The sequence below is a fragment of the Alnus glutinosa genome, chromosome 14, assembly GCF_958979055.1.
Source record: "Alnus glutinosa chromosome 14, dhAlnGlut1.1, whole genome shotgun sequence".
NCBI classification, from domain to species: Eukaryota; Viridiplantae; Streptophyta; class Magnoliopsida; order Fagales; family Betulaceae; genus Alnus; species Alnus glutinosa.
Window position 1 is genome coordinate 14,606,307 of NC_084899.1, and position 19,181 is coordinate 14,625,487.

At 40.0% G+C, this 19,181-nt stretch overlaps 1 protein-coding gene and 1 long non-coding RNA gene across 6 annotated transcripts; one reads left to right on the top strand and one right to left on the bottom strand.

Annotated features, from left to right (window-relative positions):
• Positions 1-232: 232 nt before the first annotated feature.
• Positions 233-2,523, bottom strand: LOC133858106 (uncharacterized). The gene is made up of 2 exons (XR_009898436.1): positions 2,180-2,523; positions 233-700 (listed from the first exon to the last, which is right to left on the bottom strand). It is a non-coding gene; the product is annotated as an uncharacterized LOC133858106 (long non-coding RNA).
• Positions 2,524-2,655: 132 nt separating this feature from the next.
• On the top strand, positions 2,656-19,019 carry LOC133857370 (uncharacterized). Of its 5 annotated transcripts, none has more exons than XM_062292617.1 (9): positions 2,656-2,731; positions 3,066-3,135; positions 3,415-3,649; positions 6,937-7,048; positions 14,201-14,362; positions 16,361-16,407; positions 17,253-17,382; positions 18,632-18,701; positions 18,786-19,019. In XM_062292617.1, exons 3-9 carry the CDS (start codon positions 3,449-3,451, stop codon positions 18,838-18,840), a joined length of 777 nt encoding a protein of 258 aa, XP_062148601.1. In that variant the 5' UTR covers positions 2,656-2,731; positions 3,066-3,135; positions 3,415-3,448; the 3' UTR covers positions 18,841-19,019. The 5 variants fall into 5 exon arrangements, with proteins under 5 accessions (XP_062148601.1, XP_062148602.1, XP_062148605.1 ...); XM_062292618.1 differs by having other exon boundaries at positions 2,663-2,731; positions 3,383-3,649; XM_062292621.1 differs by lacking the exon at positions 3,066-3,135 and having other exon boundaries at positions 2,710-2,731.
• Positions 19,020-19,181: the final 162 nt, after the last annotated feature.

Sequence of the window (19,181 nt, forward strand, 5' to 3'; positions counted from 1 at the left end):
GGCACAAATAATTTAGAAATAAGTCTTACCCATCCAAGTATATGGCATCCAAAATATGATTCAAACTAATTAATTGTTTAGAAACTCATTTGATTAGATTGTTTCAAGGTTTTGGTTCTCGCAGATAGACATGTATAATAGTTAAATTTTATCATTTTCCTCTTTTTCTTGTAAGGTTTGCAATTTGCCAAATGGACTACTTTGCTGACTGGAATTTCAATGTACATTCATATTAACTTGAAAAAGAATCATGCTTTTGCATTAACCTAATCCATAAAAATCTAGAAAAAGTCAATCCACTCTGTTCCACCAATCATGCAGTTCTCAAATTACATTCGGCGCATACATAACAACCAACATACAGATCTGAGACCCTTGATGTACAGGAAACAATAACCAATAGCACGGAGCTCGTGCTGCGACCTTGGCATCTTATCAATACCCACAAAAAGAAACACAATACAATTTTAAACAGCCCAACATGCCAATAAATATACCATTGCAAATTCATATCAGACCAATAAAATTTACTACATATTTTTAAAAGTAGACGTTCCTTGTTCATCTTCACCATGAGGCAAATGTAGACGTTGCTTGTTATAAGAAATGAATGCACTCTTCTTGAGCGGGCTTCTCAATAGTCAACACTCAACACATTCTGTAGCTGAGAATTTGTAGGTGCACCTATACCATAAATTCACTTCAACCAGAGATGCAATTAGAAATAGATAATAACTATATATTAAAGACATGATGCCAAACATGCCAAAGTCGAAAAAAAAAAATAGAAGGCCAGTTTCAAAATCTAATTTATTTTAGTTTTATACACCTCATTCAATTTTCTGATATTACAAGAGGAAATTGGAAGCGAAAAATTTGATAACAAACTAAAGAAAAACACACAGGTGGGAAAAAAAAATCTACAGGAACAAATTGCACTCATAAAGCACTCAGAATAATCTCACTCTTAACTTTTCCGGTTCGCCCATTCTCTCAATAATCGCCTGCAAGTTAAAGCAAAAATAAGCAATATGGCCAAATTCTTAAAGTCATATTATTGGCATCTTATAAAAGACCAAAGTTAGTTGCTTCTAAGTTATAAACGAAAAAAAAATAAAATAAATCACAATAACCAGGAATCAGATGATAACTATGTGACCAACAGACCAAGGTTGGTGCCATAGTTGTCCTCTCCATATTAAAGGCAGAAAGAAAGACACGAGGGATATTGGAGAACAACAAGAAGTGAAGCTACCCAGATGGCACAATAAACCACATATTACTATCAATATATGGGAGATGGAAAGCCAAACAAGCATTCACCCCCCAAATTACAGAGAATCAGAGAGAGATGGGAAGAGGGTGAGAAATTGGTTTTCCGTTGTGCTTCGTTCCAAAGGACACAGAGAGAGTTTTTTGAATGTGTTGATGCAGTTGAAGAATGGGGCCTCAACATCTCACCAAGCCCCCAAATTCAAAATACACGCAATATCACGTTGGTCGGCAGTTTTCAGTAATTCAAATAGTGTTTAGAATTCCTTCCTAAAAAACCCATAAAATAAACTCACAAAAACTAATGGGTAACACAACAAGGCTTAATAATAATAAATAAAAAAAATCATTCAACCCCAAATTACAGAGGAAATTTCTTTACCTCATATGCTTTACGCGTTTTCATGGTCGCCGGAGAAGGGGTTGTTGTGCCACCGGTGCTTGGTGGTTGGGTCGGCGCTTCTGCCCGTGGGCGGAGGTCGGTGGGGGGAGAGGGAAGATGTAGATGGAGGGAGAGATTTGGGGATTTCAAATCAATCCATTAAAACAAAACAGAGCAACAATTTCATATCAAAATATAAGGGTAAAAAAAACTAAAAATATATCTACTACATAAAACTCAACACAAAAGATTAGGTTTTGGAGGGCACCTATTTACAGAAACCCCATAAACAAGTCCAAATCCATACACCCACATAGGAAAAAAAAAAATCACAAATTCAACAAATACATGGTGCAAAATGAGAACCCATCCACAAAATGACCACAAAAAGCATAACTTTGAAGCAAATCCACATGCAAACACCCTACAAGTAAACCAAAATCGAAATACCCACCTGCGCAAACCTCAAAAAATCAACAAAAAAGCACCAAGGAGAGCAAGAAAGAGCAGGAAGAAAGAGCTTACCTTTCTGGGTCACACCAAAACCAAAAGCCTCAAAAACCTAGATCACCATCAAGGAAAAAGACGAGCCTGAGAGGGAGAGAGAGGGAAGATGGAGGTTAGGTCGGCGTGGTCGGCGATGGGCGGCGTTGGGAAGGGGGAGAGGGGAGATGGAGATGGAGGGATGACTTTTTGGGTGAAAACCAAATCTGAGGTCGCCGGAGGTTGGGCGGCGTGGTCACCGGTGCTCGGAGGTTGGATTTTGATGGTCGCCGGTGGGTGGCTTTCGGCCAGAGGTGGGAGGGAGAGGGAAGATAGAGGAGCGCGGGAGAGGAGATGAGGAGGGGGGAAAATTTTTTGGTGAATGAAAAATGTTCAAACTGATAAATGTTGCATCAGTTTTTTGTTTTCTATTTTTTTTTTTAAAAAAAAATCAAATAAAAAAAACAATAAAGCTGCGACAGAGGACGAGGGTCTCCTCCGTATAGACGAGCTCCTCTCATTCTCACACAACTTTCTTTTCCTTTTTGCTCACCACTTGTTCTTCTTCATCTTTGTGCTCTCAGCTTTTCACTGGTACCGCGCTATTTCTATTAACTCTGGTCTCCACCTTCCATATATTAATTATTTCTTTCTCTTTCCCGCCTTTTTAGTATTTTGTATGTCTGAAACTTCCATATACTAATATGAGTAGTGATTCACTACCACTTAAATATACAACTTTTCACCACCTTGTCTATGTGGTAAGGTGGTCCCTCACTTTAATTTATTTTAAAAAAATAAAAAAACTCAAAAAGTTGTGGGGGACCACCTTGCCACATAGGCAAGGTGGTGAAAAGTTGTATATTTAGGTGGCATTGAATCATTATTCTACTGATATATGTTTCTTACTTTTTCGATTTTGTTGGAGAGTGCGATTGAAATTTCTAGTAGTTTCTAGGCAACCAATTGGAGCATCTTTTCTTTCTCTGGAACCCTAGGTATGTGGAATTTCGGTTTCTATTCGCTGCTTGCATAGGCATATGAAATTCAAAGTTGGTTCTATTTGGAAGCAGAGAAAAATGAGGAAAACAAAATGAAAAGAATTTGACGATCTACATCGATACTGGTTTTAGCCACAAATTTAGAGGGTAAAAAAAGCTCAACTCGTCTAAAACAGATTATATAAAAATATTTCAGTTGAATATATCTGTTAATAGAAAATGAAATTACCTTTCTTTTTCTTAGTTTTCTCAGAAACCAAATCTATTGCGTTATAGATCTACTATATTGAGCTTGGAGAGCAACCGGTGAATGTCAATGGGGTTTGAAGGCTTCGAGCCCATATTCGGGGAGCCCAAGGTGGAGTGGGCCGTGGCCCAGGATTCGCTTCCGCTGCGTCCCTTTTTGTTCCATGCCCGTGCTTCTGATCCTTCCCAACTCCGAATCCATGTCACTGATTTCCACTCTAATACGTGGGAGGCCCTTCTATCGGTTGTGCAGCTTGAGGACATGGTGAGCCATATGGGTTTGCCTATTTATGCTTAAGTTTCTGTTTGGTTTCTAATTAATAAGCGGAAAATGAAAAGGTCCAATAGGAGACAGTTGTTGGGTTGAATTATTTTTTGTCGTTTTTATAGCTTTGATTCAAAACGTTGATTATGTGTATGTATATACGGTCATATCCTTCGTTTGGATGCCAAGAAAGAAGTAGGAAAGGAAAAGAATCAAAACATTGAGTCGAGTCCTATATGTCATGCATTCCCCCACCCCCCCTTTCTTTGGAAAGGAGGTGGATGTAAATGTTTGTGTTGGTTTCTTAAACAATGAAGAATCCAAGCTTCAGCTTAATAGTTTCATAACTTCAAGTTTAGTTGTGGTAGTTTGCTTTCTGGTTGTCATAAAAGATGAGAATCTTTTTAGGTTTATTTCCACGGCTCGCTTCTTGATCCTGATCAATAGCAGCCCGCATGGCTTCTTCGGTAGCTCTCGGGGTCTTCGCCACGGGGACCCTCTATCTCCTCTTCTCTTTGTTTTAGTTAAGGATGCCTTCAGTAGAATGCTTTCTAGAGCAATGGAGGGGGGCTTTATTTCTGGCTTCCGAGTTGACAATCTCAACAATTCCCCCTTGGAAATTTCGCATCTGTTGTTTGCAGGTGATACTCTTATTATGTGTGATGCTAACGTGGATCAAATCCATAATTTGGACCATATTCTTCTGTGCTTCGAGGCCATTTCGGGTTTAAAATTTAATCTTAAAAAATCAGAGTTAGATGCAGTGGGGGAGGTCCCATACATTGAGGAGTTGGTGAATATTCTTGATTGTAATATCTAAAGCCATTTGGGATGGGGTGGTTGAGAAAATGGAAAAAAGGCTGGCGAGTTGGAAGAAGATTTACTTGTCCAAGGGAGGACGCCTTACTCTCTATCAAGAGTACACTTGCAAGTATTTCCACTTATTTTCTATCTCTCTTCCCCCAGCTGGCATAGCCAGTAAACTTGAACGTTTTCAGAGAGATTTTTTGTGGGATAGCCCAGGTGGGGACCACATGTTACATTTGGTAAAATGGAAGACTGTTTGCACCCCAATTGCGAGAGGGGGATTAGGTTTCAAAAACCTTATTCTGTTTAACAAAGCCTTGGTCGGTAAATGGCTTTGGAGGTTCAAGAATGAACAAGATTATTTATGGGGGGCATGTAATTGCTTCGAAGTACAGGATTCAGAGGGGGGGTGGTCCTCTGAGAAGTGCGAGGTTCTTATGGGGTGAGTCTTTGGAGGTATATTAGGAAAAATTGGGGAGCTTTTTCCAATTATGTTTCCTATAAGGTTGGGGAAGGCCTTTGCATTCGTTTCTGGCATGATATTTGGTGTGGTGATAGTGCTCTAAAGTGTTCTTTTCTTGAATTCATTTTCTTAGCTCGTAACAAGGAGGCTTTGGTATCAGAGTATATGGATCGCTCTAGTCCCCCCACCCTTTGGAATCTAAATTTCATTCGAGATGTTCATGATTGAGAAATTGAATCTCTGAATTCTTTTCTCACTCTTTTATACTCTATGAATCCACTTCCGGGAGCTATGGATAGCATGGTGTGGACTTCTTCGAGCCGACATGGTTTTACAGTGAAGAGCTACTATACCATGTTAACTTCTCCTAGCAGTGAAGAGCTTAGTTCATTCTCCTGGAAAAGCATTTGGAAGGTGAAGGCCCCTTTGCGCATTGCTTTCTTCTTATGGGCTACAACTTTGGGTAGAATCCTTGAAGGATGAATAAACTATTAATTATCTTCTCTTTTCATTGTGAGTTTACCGTTAACATCTGGTATTCAGGCCTCGTTTGGTTTGGGGAATGAATATTCCACTGGGAAATGAATATTCCACTGGGAAATGGAATAGTTATTACCGGGAATAAAAGAGAGTGAAATGGAAGGGCTATTCTTACTCTTTAGTTTGGTAAAAACTCATATACTTTAATTAGAATCTAATCAAAATTACTAAAAAAGCCCCACATTATTTATTTTTTCTTCTTTTAAAAAACTCAAATTATAAAAAAAAAAAAAAAAAAAAAAAAAAAAAAAAAAAAACAAGTGGGTGGTTGCAGTCACCCCCAGCTCTTTGTTGGATGGCTAGGCCACCTCCAATGCTCAGGCCACCCCCAAATACTCATCGAGGGTGGCCGCGGCCACACTCGAAGCCCATCTGGTCGATGAGAATCAGGGGTGGCCTGTGCCATCCCCAAATGCTTCGGGGGTGGTGCTTCGACCACCCCTGGAATGCCTCGGGGGTCCACCACTTGGAGTGGTTAGCTAGCCACTGTAAAGGGTTTTTTTATTTTTTATTTTATTTCTTTATTTCTTCTTCTTTTTTGGAAAATATAGTCTATTCTTCTTCGTAAGGGAATAGTTATTCCAATGAGAATAATTATTCTAAGGAATAGATCCTCTATCAAACAAAGTAATGACTATTCCATACGAATAGTCATTCCATTTCAAGGGTATATTCTGGAAACCAAATGAGGCCTTAGTGCTTAACAACTTTGGGGTCTCTTGGGTCACACCTGGTAACGTTATTCAGTTTCGCCATTGTAGGAAATTCCTTGAGCATGGACATCCTAGAGAAACTATCTGGAAAGTTATTCCCACCCTCCTAATGTGGAGCATTTGGAGATAAAGGAACTGTCGTCTCTTTAAGGATAGTGAAACCAATGTGCTATTTTTTAAATCCTCATTCTTGATATCTCTTCTAGATTGGCCCTTGCTCATGTTCTCAACTTCTCTTCAGGGAATTCGGTAGATCTGATTTGTTTTCTTGATTGTAATAGCAGCTAGTTCTTTGGTGCTCTTGTTTCTCTTGTATAACAGTTAATTCTTTGGTGCTCTTAATTTTCTTGTATACTCTTTGTGTACTAGGAATTTCTTTTTTCTTCAATAAAATTATTATTATTCATTCAAAAAAAGGTTTATCATGTCTTGATTTCTTTTTTGTCCTCAAATCTTTGTCAATCAGCAAAAAGAGCCTCAAGTTATCTCATGGTTTAATTTTAATGCTTCAGATATGGTCTCTCTCTCCATAGAACATACTAGTTTTGATAGGAAGTACTGTTGCACATTGCTAGTACCCCTGGACATCCTTTTGGTTTTGTCTTTTTGCTATGTTTATTTATATTTCTATTGCAGATTTGGGTTACATTTTAGGATGGGTGAGTGTGAAAGGAAATGCGATGGAGTAAATATGCTTATTGGTTTGCTTTTTTTTTTTTTTTTTTTTTTCTTTTTTGTTTTATTTTTACTAACCTAATGTGCAGAGGGACAACATTGGAATAGGGGGCTCTTGGTCTGAGTTTGTTGACTATGTTATTGCCTCCATAAAATCTGAGGAATTAAAGCTTGTTATGGAGGGACATTCAAACTCTGATGGTAATTATTATTCTTAGCTTCTCTCTTCCTTTCTTCTTAGTATTGATTATTTATCTAAAAGGTGATATTTTGTAGTACTCATTTTTAATTGCTTGAGGTGCTACATCTGATATAATTGGTTCAGGATATTATGATTATCTGCTTGTATTTCTTTTCCCATTACAAAAGTGGTTTCTTCCTGAGAACAAATCATACCACTGAATTTTTTTCTTTCACTTGGATCAGATGAGAGTGATGACTCCTGGGTTTGGATGCCTTAACGTTGAGCTTATATGTTTTTAGATACTGAATGATGCTGTAGGGATGAACTGAATATTATTTTTGTATTTGAGCTATCATATTTCTTCAGGCCCAAAATGTTAATTTTGTTTGCCAGGTCATTGATTTAGACTTCCCTAAGCTGTCATGAATTCATTCTACTTTTGAATTGAGCAGATTGTAATTGGAGCTCAAGTCAGAAAACCTATTTTACTTATATTTAGTAACTTTGTTTAGTAAGTATATAAAACTTGAGATTCTGTCTAATTTAGAGAATTGAATTCACTTGTTTCTGACTGGAAGGTTATCCTACTTGAAGTGTATTCATAGGGATTTTGTTGTGTGCCTGGGTCTGTGATCGGGTAGTGGGTCTATGGATGGGCAAATCTGCAAGAGAGGATTTCCTGAGTCTACCTATGGTGAAGGGTGATGAACGGATATGAGGTATTCGAGGTACCTCTGCCTCCCAGTTCAGCTATGAAAGCTGTAGTTTTGTGGTAAATATTTCTGTGTCCTTTATTATGGATTCAGACTCTATAAATAGAGTTACAAGGTAGAGTAGAAAATATGGAATTACATAGGATCCCTTATTCTATGGAATTCTTTCTATAGAGAAATTCCTTTATTTATTAATTCCCTATTCTAGTGGGAATCAATATCCCTTATTATTAGGAAATACTGTCCTTAAGGGATGATTTCCTTCCTTTCATTTCTCGCCTTCTCAACTCAGCCGCCACTCGTATCTTTTCCTTGAACCCTAGCTAGGTCTTCTTTTGCTTCCTGCCCACGTTTCCTCCGTCTCACATAGGTCCGTAACACTCCCCCGTCCTTAAAATTGCCCTTGTCCGCAAGGGCAAAGGAAGGAAAACGCAGCTCAAAGTCGGAGAGGGGCTCCCATGTGGCCTCTGCAGGTGAAAAGCCCTGCCAATGCACCATTACTTCAGTAGCACCCTGGTGGTGACGTTGACCGATGATAGCTTGAGGGAGGGGCTGGCTGTCTTCATGGAGAGTGGGAAGATGGTCTTGAATTGGTACCCCATCCCCGACCCATTTCTTCAAGACCGAAACATGAAAAACATCATGAATCTTAGCCTGAGGGGGAAGGGCCAGCTGGTATGCTACCTGACCAATCCGTTTGACAACTCGGTAAGGACCATAGAATTTAGGAGACAGCTTCTGATTACTCCGCTTGTGAACCGATTGCTGCCTATACCCTTGGAGCCGTAAGTACACCCATTCTCCTTCCAAAAAAATGCGCTCAACATGGGACTTGTCATACACTTGCTTCATACGGTTCTGGGCATCCAGCAGCTGCTGGCGAACCTCTAGTAAGACTTGATCGCGACTGAGCAATGCCTCTTCGACAGCAGCGGAACGAGTAGTCCCGAGGATAAATGGCAGGAGAGGAGGAGGAGGTCGGCCATAGACAATTTCAAAGGGAGTACGCTTAGTAGCGGAGTGAAAACCCGTATTATAACAATACTCAACCCATGGCAGCCACTTAGCCCATTGTCGGGGAGAAGAACTAGTAAAGCACCGCAAATACATCTCGATAGTGCGGTTCACAACCTCCGTTTGTCCATCCGTTTGCGGGTGATAGGCGGAGCTAAAGTTAAACTTTGTTCCATGCAAGCGGAAGAGCTCCCGCCAAAAAATTCCAGTAAATACGGGGTCTCTATCGCAAACGATGGAAGTAGGAATTCCATGTAAACGAAAAATTACCTCAAAGAAGGTTTGGGCCACCTGTGGCACCGTGTAGGGGTGTTTGAGGGAGGTGAAATGGTCATACTTGGAAAGACGATCGACAACCACAAAAATAGTCGTGCGGCCGTAAGACTTTGGAAGACCATCAATGAAATCCATGGAGATGGCCGTCCAAATTTGTTCTGGAATAGGCAGGGGCTGCAGCAGGCCGGCTGGCTTGGTGGATTCTGCTTTGTGACGCTGACAAATGTCACAATTTCTGATGAAGGTGCGGAGCTGTCGCTTCATGTTGGGCCAGTAAAAAATAGACCGAATACGCTGTAATCCCTTATGATATCCCTCATGCGTGCTGTTATGAAATTCTGCGATGATGGCCGCTGCTGTGGGGGATTCGGCCTTGAGATAAACCCGGTTCTTGAAGTAAATAAGCCCGGCATGTATGTGCCAGGGTCCCACTGCTTCATTCTGCTGAATGCGCGCTGCCAAGGCCTGGAGATCCAGATCATGTTGGACTTCTTGCTGGATGGGCTCAATCCAATGAGGGATAGGTGCTGAGAGAGCCATGAGTGTCCCTTCCACTTGGCGAGAGAGGGCATCAGCAGCACGGTTATCATGTCCCTGTTTGTATTCGATCGTGAAGTCATACCCCATGAGTTTGACGAGCCACTTTTGTTGAGCTTCGGTGGTGATAGTCTGGTCCCACAAATACTTGAGGCTGCGGTGATCGGTCCGCACCACAAATCGCTGGTCCAAGAGGTAGGGACGCCACTTTTGAATAGAGGTGACAAGTGCCAGCATCTCCTTCTCGTAGGTGGAGAGGTTGAGGTTACGACCATGAAGGGCCTGGCTGAAGTAAGCAATGGGGCGGCGATCCTGCATTAGAACAGCCCCTATACCGCTACCGGAAGCATCGCACTCAATGACGAATGTTTTAAAAAAATCGGGCAAGGCCAACACCGGTGCCTTTGTCATGGCTTCCTTAAGGCGAGCAAAGGATTCGTTGGCTTCCTCATTCCACCCGAAAGCATCCTTCTTCAAGAGTTGAGTTAGAGGCCTGGCAATAGTACCATAGTGCTCGATGAACTTCCGGTAGTAGCCGGTGAGTCCAAGGAAGCCCCGAAGAGCCTTGAGGTTGGAGGGTCTCGGCCAAACCAGCATTGCTTGAATTTTGGCAGGATCCACGGCAACTCCATTCTGCTCAATAAAATGGCCCAAGTAGTTTACCCTCTGTTGGCCAAAACTGCACTTGTCTCTTCTAACAAACAGGTGATTAGTCCTCAAAATATGAAAGATACAAGTCAAGTGAGATAGATGGTCCTCCCAAGACTTACTATAAATTAGTATGTCGTCAAAAAAAACGAGAACGAACTTACGTAGATAATCTCGAAAGATGTCGTTCATCAAGGACTGAAAAGAGGACGGAGCATTAGTGAGGCCAAAGGGCATAACAAAAAATTCGAAGTGCCCATGATGAGTCCGGAAAGCTGTCTTCTCCACATCCTGTTCTTGCATCCGGATTTGATGGTACCCTGAACGGAGATCAAGCTTTGAAAAGTACTGCGCGCCATGCAACTCATCCAATAATTCATCAATTACCGGAATCGGATATTTATCCTTAATGGTGACCCGGTTAAGGGCGCGGTAATCCACACATAGCCTCCACGATCCATCCTGCTTCTTGACCAACAAGACCGGAGAGGAATATGGACTGGTACTGGCTCGAATGACCCCATTATTAAGTAAATCCAGCACTATCTTCTCTATTTCATTTTTTTGGTAATGGGGGTACCTGTAAGGCCTCACGTTCACTGGGGAAGAGCCCTGGATCAGGGGGATCTTGTGGTCATGGGGTCGCACCGGCGGCAGGCCCTGCGGCTCGTCGAAGATATCTTGAAATGCTTCTAGGAGGAGCTGAAGATCCGGATTGTTTACACTCGGGCAGCACTGCTCTACTCCCAACTGTACTGCAAAAAGCTGAAGGAGGACACCCTCACTGTTGCGTTGCAGTTCCTTCTGCATCTTTGGGCCTCCTAGCATCCTGTTTCTGGGTGACGCTAAGCCAACCAATGTGACTTTCTTCCCTTGCCACCGGAAACTCATGCAGAGTGACGAAAAATCCCACAAAATGGGACCGAGCATCTTCAGCCATTGAGCCCCTAAAACTGAGTCATACCCCCGCAAATCAACAAGGAAAAATTCCAATGTAAATAAGGTACCTTCCAACCAAACCGGGACTGCTGAACACTTCCCTTTGCTGGAAAGTCTTTCCCCATTAGCCACCAAGACTTCAAAAGCCGTGTGTTTGTCTGGTTCCAGGCCCAACCGCTCGGCCAATTCAGTATTCAGAAAATTGTGCGTGCTCCCTGTGTCTGCCAACAGAATTACCCGGGCCTTCTTGATGGTCCCAGCGATGCGCATCGTCTGCGGTGTTTGCACCCCGAAATTGCATGGAGGGAGATTTCAGGAATCTCAAGCTCGTCGTCCTCCCAGTTTTCTTGTGTTCCTTCTTCGCTCGGGTGTTCATTATCTTCCTCATAAATTCCTTCGATCAGAAACAGCTTCTTGCACCTATGCCCGGGGGAGAACTTGTCGTCGCAATTGAAACAGAGTCCCTTGTCCCTCCGTTCCTTCAATTCGGCTGGACTCAACTTCTTGATCACCGGGGACCGGTTCCGCATGAGACTTGCGGATGGTAAGGGTGGTGTATTCGCCTGGCCCATGGCCTTCCTGGGGTCGTAGAAATTTGTGGGCCGTCGTTGCGTCAACAGCCTTGCCTCATATAGCCGCGCTAGACCCACTGCAGCCGTGAGGGTGGGGGGGCGAGAAGCCTGAACTTCCGGCCTAATGCTCTCCTTTAGCCCACTTATGAAGCCTCCAACCTGCTGTGCCACCGAGAGACGACCCGCTCTGCTCAGCAAACGTTCATACTGCCCCTGGTATTCTTGCACCGTTCCTGTTTGGCGCAACTTGGTGAGATCTCCAAAAAAATCATCAAATTGGGTGGCTCCATAGCGTACATGCAGTCCGTCCTTCATGGTTTCCCATGAGACGTGATCTTCGCCTTCCTTAAAAAGCTGGTACCATAACTGAGCCTCGCCTTCCAGGTGGTAAGCTGCCAATCCCACCTTGTCCTCTTCGGCGGTCCCCTGAAACTCAAAGAACTGCTCTGCCCGACATACCCAACTGGTTGGGTCTTCTGAGCCGTCGAACTTTGGGAAGTTTAGTTTGGCAATCTTAGGAAAAGAGTTGCCGGATTCAGTCTGGTGGGGTCCCCCAGTTCGGGCCCTAGAGGAACTTGCCGCATTGTTTTGGTCTCCCTCCCGATGGCTCGGGTTTTTGGAGAGCCAATCACCTAGCATCTCCTCTATGCGCTTCTGGGCCTCGGCCATCTTCTCCATCTCCTTCTGAATGCGTTCGTCCCTTACTCCTAGCTCTTTCTCCACACGTTCCAGTCGTTGTTCCATCTCTTCGAAGCCTAGCTCTGATACCAAGCTGTTGTGTGCCTGGGTCTGTGATCGGGTAGTGGGTCTATGGATGGGCAAATCTGCAGGAGAGGATTTCCTGAGTCTACCTATGGTGAAGGGTGATGAACGGATATGAGGTATTCGAGGTACCTCTGCCTCCCAGTTCAGCTATGAAAGCTGTAGTTTTGTGGTAAATATTTCTGTGTCCTTTATTATGGATTCAGACTCTATAAATAGAGTTACAAGGTAGAGTAGAAAATATGGAATTACATAGGATCCCTTATTCTATGGAATTCTTTCTATAGAGAAATTCCTTTATTTATTAATTCCCTATTCTAGTGGGAATCAATATCCCTTATTATTAGGAAATACTGTCCTTAAGGGATGATTTCCTTCCTTTCATTTCTCGCCTTCTCAACTCAGCCGCCACTCGTATCTTTTCCTTGAACCCTAGCTAGGTCTTCTTTTGCTTCCTGCCCACGTTTCCTCCGTCTCACATAGGTCCGTAACAGATTTTTTGTAGGAGCACTGGTGATAGTTTGTTGGAGATTTTGATTGTAGATGTTGTTTGGCAGTGATGATGGTAGTAATTCAGGAGAGGAGTGGTGTTAATTGGCAATGGTGGTAGGTGCCTTTTAATGTTGTGGAAACAGTTGGTGGTATTATTGTCGCAGACACAGAAAATAAAAGATGAGAACAGGTCGTGCCATGATGCTAAAGGTGATGACATGGTGATGGTATAAGTGTTTGTTTGGGATTGTGTTGGGAAATAGAGATTTTATATCCAGAAATAGCTTTTTAAAAAAAGCTTCATTTTCAAGCTTTTTCCAAAAGTGCGTTTTGACTTTTTTTAGAGAAATAAAAAGTCAAAAGAGCACTTTTTGAGTTTTTTTACCAAACGGACTCATTTTTGCTTTGCATAGTTTTTGATGTAATAAAAGTACATTTTAAGTTCCTTAACACAATCTCAAACAGGTTCTAAGTATAGTGGTGGCATGGTAACTGCATTTGGTTGAGATATGTTGACAAGTTGCCTTGGCAGTGGTATTGTGATAATGATTTCTTTGGTGATGGATAGTTAGAGCGGCTAATAGCTGTTTTCTCACAATGCAATTTAAATTTTGGATAATGCTTGACTGGTGGCAATTTAAATTTTGGAAGGGCGGCAATCACTTTTTTTTTTTTTTTTTTTTTGTAAAGTTTGGTGCTACTATACTGGTATGGTTAAATAGTAGTTATGGTGGCAGTAAGAGCATTTATTGATGGTGGAGGTGATATAAGGTTGCATAGAAATGCTGAAATGTGTTTGTAGGTTAAAAAAGTGATAAGGGAAATGGCAATTCGGCTATTTTGGTAGTAGTGACAGGTGAGGAGGTGTCAGGTCAGTATTTAGAAATGAAAGTAGGTTTGGTGTTGTTCTAAACAGTATTGGTTGTGAACTCTCTTATTGGAGGAAGTTTTCTGGGTTTGTATATGGTTGTGACTGCACGAGAGTTGCTCGGAAGTTGATGGTTCTGTTTGATGTGCAGTTGGTTGTGATGGCAGTATTATTATCATTTTAATATGGTGAATGATGATAGCATCTAATTTTATGTTGAGGCATGTTCTTCTTGTAAAACTATATTTCATATATATTCTTCTATCAGCACAAAATATCTGCATTCAGAAACTTAAGTGAAGGCTGATGAAGTATATTCAATGGATTATGTCTGCATTTTGTATTTAGGTACTGCATATGCAAAATTAGTTGCTCAAAAATCGAAAGGTATGCCACTGATTTCCATTTCTCTCACAAAACTCACGGACTCTGCTGCTAGTGAGGCGATGGCAAATCTCTCTCTGGAACTCTTCAAAGCTTTCAAAAATGTGCGGTATTCATTGGTAGAAGGTTGTGTTCTCTATTCCTAATGTAGAACTGTTACTCCATTATCATCTTTTACCCAAGCTATTGTCTTCTTGTGGTTCTTCACATTGTTATATTCGCAAGTAATATATTGTCTAGTTATTTCTTTTCTGGCGCCAGTTTTATCAGCAACTGAAAACATTTGGTGGTTGTGGAGTTTGGTATGAATGAAGAAAAGTGAAAGGATGGAAAAGGTAGGAAGGATGGAGAAGTGTGATGATAGAAAAGATACTGATTTTGCATCATAGGTGTTTGGTGTGAGGTGGAAAAGTGATGTCAATTTCCTTTGCTTGGTTGAGAAAAAGATTGGAAGAAAAGAAATAATTTCTAACAATTTACTACTATGCTAGTATGAAATAAAAATCAATTTCCTTTTCTGTATTTTTTGGCAGTACATGAAATTGTTTTAAAATAATATGAATTATGTAATATTGTAAGGCATCAAGTAGAATTTTCAAACCTATGAACCAAATTCATTCTGGGCTTCTTGTAGTTTTTTGAATAATGTACTATTGTTGTTTTATTTAAATCCCATTTTTATTTTCATAAATGATAATAAGGTGAAAAATGGTCTTTTCTCATCTATGATAAAAAGATGAAATAAAGAAGTGATATTGGAAATTGGAGGGGTGAGGGACAAAACTATAAAATCTAATCTTAGAAATTTGGAAGAACAGTGGCAAATTTTAAATCTATCTCACAAACCTATTCTCATCGATGTTTCCTCCCATATATGGATGAATTGGAAAGTGTGGGCCCGTGTGGAAAACATCCCCACCCCCTCCTTCTGTCATTCCACATTTCTTTTGTAGCAGACAGTAGAGAACTTCAATCTCCTCCACTTTTTCCTTAATTTTCCATCCTCCCCAGTTTCCTCTCTACCAAATGGGCCTTAAGAAAAGTTGATTTGAAGAACCATATCTGGTTTATGATATTGTTGTTGTAGTTAAAGAATATTGGACACAAATAACGCCTTTCAATTTGCAGAGCTTTACCTGGAAGCGGCTTCAGTTAAAGAGTGTAAATAGGCAGTGAACTGATCTCCATACCAAGAAAATTTGAAAGAATGATAAAAGGAGAACAAAAGAAAAAGAAAAAGAAACTGGTGGTCTTGAATTATGGCTGACAGCGACCTGGGTCCTTTTGTGGGGTTCGCAGAATTGTGCTGGCATTCAAATATAGGGTTAGACAAGGGTGTTATGTGTCCTATGCTGTCTGGTGCTTTTTGTGGTCGCATTTTATGAAGTTTATTGAATGAACCAATAAATTTGAAGTTAAGTTTCCCTTTCCCAAGTGGGAGGTTCTGAATATGCTCAGTAGCAGATCTAAGTCCTGCCATGGTAATAAAAAGATATATGCTGATAAGGAAGAGCTGTATTTGTGACACTGCTTAAAATCTACCTTTAGAGGTCCATTGGATGACACTGTTTAAAACCTACCTTTCTCTCCCACTCCTCCCCTCTCCACTCCCCCCTCAATTTTTTATTTTTTATTTTTTGAAAAAAAAAAAGGGAATTTGTGATCATTAGAGGTTCATTCTTTCTTTCAATGACTTTTTGGAGGCTGGTTGCAGATTTCTGTTGAAATTTGCATGCTATAATGTTTTAACAAAATTGAGCATTTAACAGTTTCTGTAAATATTGTGTTCTACACAAAATGAGCATCTTGGAGTTTATGTGGATATATAACATCAACTGTTTTTATGGGCACTAAAGAAGTTCAGCTTTACTGTGTGTTTTGTGGTCTTTACCCCTTCTACACTTCCCCTGCATCATTATTTATTCTTTCCTAACATCATTGTTCCTTTCAAGTGTCCATTTGTCATGCTGCTTTCTTTTTGTTTTCTTTTTTGTTTTTTTTTTGAGGGTTCGCTTTCACTTTTTCTTTCTTAACCCTTTTGTTTTTATGCTATAAATATGACTTCAGTCTGACTAAAATAAGCATGTGTTGCTATTAACTGTTACTCCTTGATTGTGCTTTCAGAGCAAGAGCGCTCTCTTCAGTTGACAAAAGTGATATCAGCCGAGAAGGTAGGCTTGCCTCTTGATAACAGTTAACATTTATGAAAAGAGTTAAATCATTGTTGAAATAGTTTACTTCAGAGACAAATCTTTATTAGTCCAACCCTCCATCCGAGTCAGGATTTTGCATTGAGCTTGCGTAGTTTTGTCTTATAGGTACGTTTTGGCTAAGTTAACTATTGAGCAATTTGATCTATTCATATAATTGAATGGATCAACAATGTGGTAATCTCAGAATAAGTGAACCACTTCAAACTATGTATGGACTTTAGCTGTGTAGCAATATACGAGTATCCTTGTTACCTGCTGTCCTCTCTCTGTCTCTCTCTCTCTCTTGCTGGGCTAATCCAACTAATCTCAACTTAATAAAGCCTTATCAAATTGCTTGTGGTCAGATTGGTGAATCATTTTCACCATCCTGATCTATGTAGGACCATTTTTTATATGTTGCTCATGTTTGTGTGCACTATTTCACTATTTCTAATGGACACAGCCTAAATTATACCATTGAAAGTTTGATGTCATGATCGTGCAGCTCAATATTTTATTGCATCTTGAACTAAGAGATTAATTTCTGTGATCGAAAAAATCTCTTGCTAAAGTTGGTAGTTGTGGAGTGTGATTTGTTCTATCCAATGGGAAAATTTTACTTTTTACCTTCAGAAATCATTTTTGATTAGGAGATTAAAATTAATTTTATGATTCCTAGTGCCAACTTCCTCCCTGAATTTTAATAAGGAAATTTAAGCAAAATATGTTTTACAGGAGCTTAGTGAATGTTGTATTCGCCTGTCATTTGCAAACAGATTACTGTTCCATTCCTTATTAGCTAACCTTGTTCTTTTATCCATCAGGAAAGGAGTGAAAGTATACAGAGCCAGCTGGAGCTGCACTCAAAGAGGCAGAAGTTACAAAAGATGAATGCCTCTGACAAAGCAGATGTCTCTGCTCCTCTTACCAGTAATGGTTTGCAAAATTCTCCAGGTGTGCATTGTAATTTTTCTACAAGAGATGCTTGTTATTTGTTTTAATAAGTGGCTACTTCATTTTTTCAGTTAGCAGTAAGTTCCATCTTGTTTGATTATTATTTTCAGAGACCATGATGTGTCTGTTCTTAATAATATAGATAGTTTCAAAAAGGACACTCGGTTGCTACTTCAAGCAGGTGTTGGGCTCCAAATTAGATGTTAGTGTGCATGGTGTGCTGCATGTATGATTGAGAAATCTATTAAGGAAATCTGTGAGAAGACTTAAATTCAGGACGATAGATTGCTGTAACCTGACTAAGGTGCCCCAATCATGTTGCACTCTGCGAGCCCATGCTAATGTAGTTTTACTTATTTAATTAACTTGGATTTTTATCCAAAATAACTTTATCTAATTTGTATGAATAAATTTAACAGAAATGCTTCTTGATCTTAAGGTACTCTTTGCTTATATTACTTAAAAAAAAATAAAAAAGGTACTCTCTGCTTATGGATAGGAGCCACCTTTGATTTATAATTTTCTTTTCTCCAAATAATTAAATTTGTACAGACGGTGTCTGCTTTGTGGGTAGCTGTGAATGAACCATTAAACCAAGTCACCTTAAGTGCCCGTTCAAACAGTTGCTTTTCAATAGATTTTCACAATAGCCTTAGTTTAACACATGATATATTTTCTTTCTGGGAACTTTCTAGAAACTTTTTGGAACTAAATGAGAACAAATGAAATGTACGTATAATCCTCTCTCTCTCTCTCTCTCTTCTCTTTGGGGCTCCTTTCCCAATGGCTATATAAACAAATATATGTAAGGCATGGTTCTCTGTAGATGCACGATTCTTAGGGTGGGTTAAAGAGTTACAGTAAAACATGTATCAGGAAACAAGCAAACAATGAAGGGACAAAACCAAAGAAAAAAGAAGAAGAAAGCAATGTAAAGCACCTTTGATTTGACGAGACTCCTCAGATGTGATCTTCTAAGTTTTCTTGAAAGTAATATATATCGGGTTTTTTTTTTTTTTTTTTGGTTGTGTAAAACAAGAATTTGTATTTTTTTTTTTTTTTGAATGAATGATTTCTCCACATTTTGAGTCGATTATAAAACTCACTAACGTTTCATTTCTCCACATTGCAGCATTCCTTATTTGGTTGAACGCCTCCAACATTTAATTTCCTTCAAAAAGTTTATTTAAATAATTATTAGCATCTTTTGTGCTCATATTGCCTGGTCTGGTTTCCTGTTGAACTGCAGGGAAGCTAACAGCTCGAGATGCTGGCTCAACAAAAGTTACCAACCGTGTTGTTGTGCCAACATATCGCAGGCGAGTCAGCAACTCCAGTATCATTCAATATCTTATTTTATTATTATTTTCATATAGTCAGTCTTCTTTATATTATTTGGGCAGGGCAAAAGTGAGAGGTGTTTTGCTGCAGGATACAGAAGATGACAAAGATACGTAGAACCTAAGATTTGGGAAAACTTTGTTCGCCAAGTTCTGTAAATAAAAGGTTTTTAGGTTTCCAACTCGAATTCTGATAAATTATTACTAAGAAAAGGAGAATTCACACCAACAGATAGGTCCCCAGTATTTTGAGTACCATGATTATGAAAATGAAAATTGATTAATCTTTTATTGTCATTATTGCAATTTCAGTCGTTCGAGGATCTTGTCTGATTCCAAAGGGATTTTGTTTGCGTTTTCTCAGATACACTAATTTGGGCATAAAAGTTGCATTTTTATTGGAGGTATTAGAAAACACGAACAAGTCCTTGCATAAAAAACATAGGATTTGATGTTTAG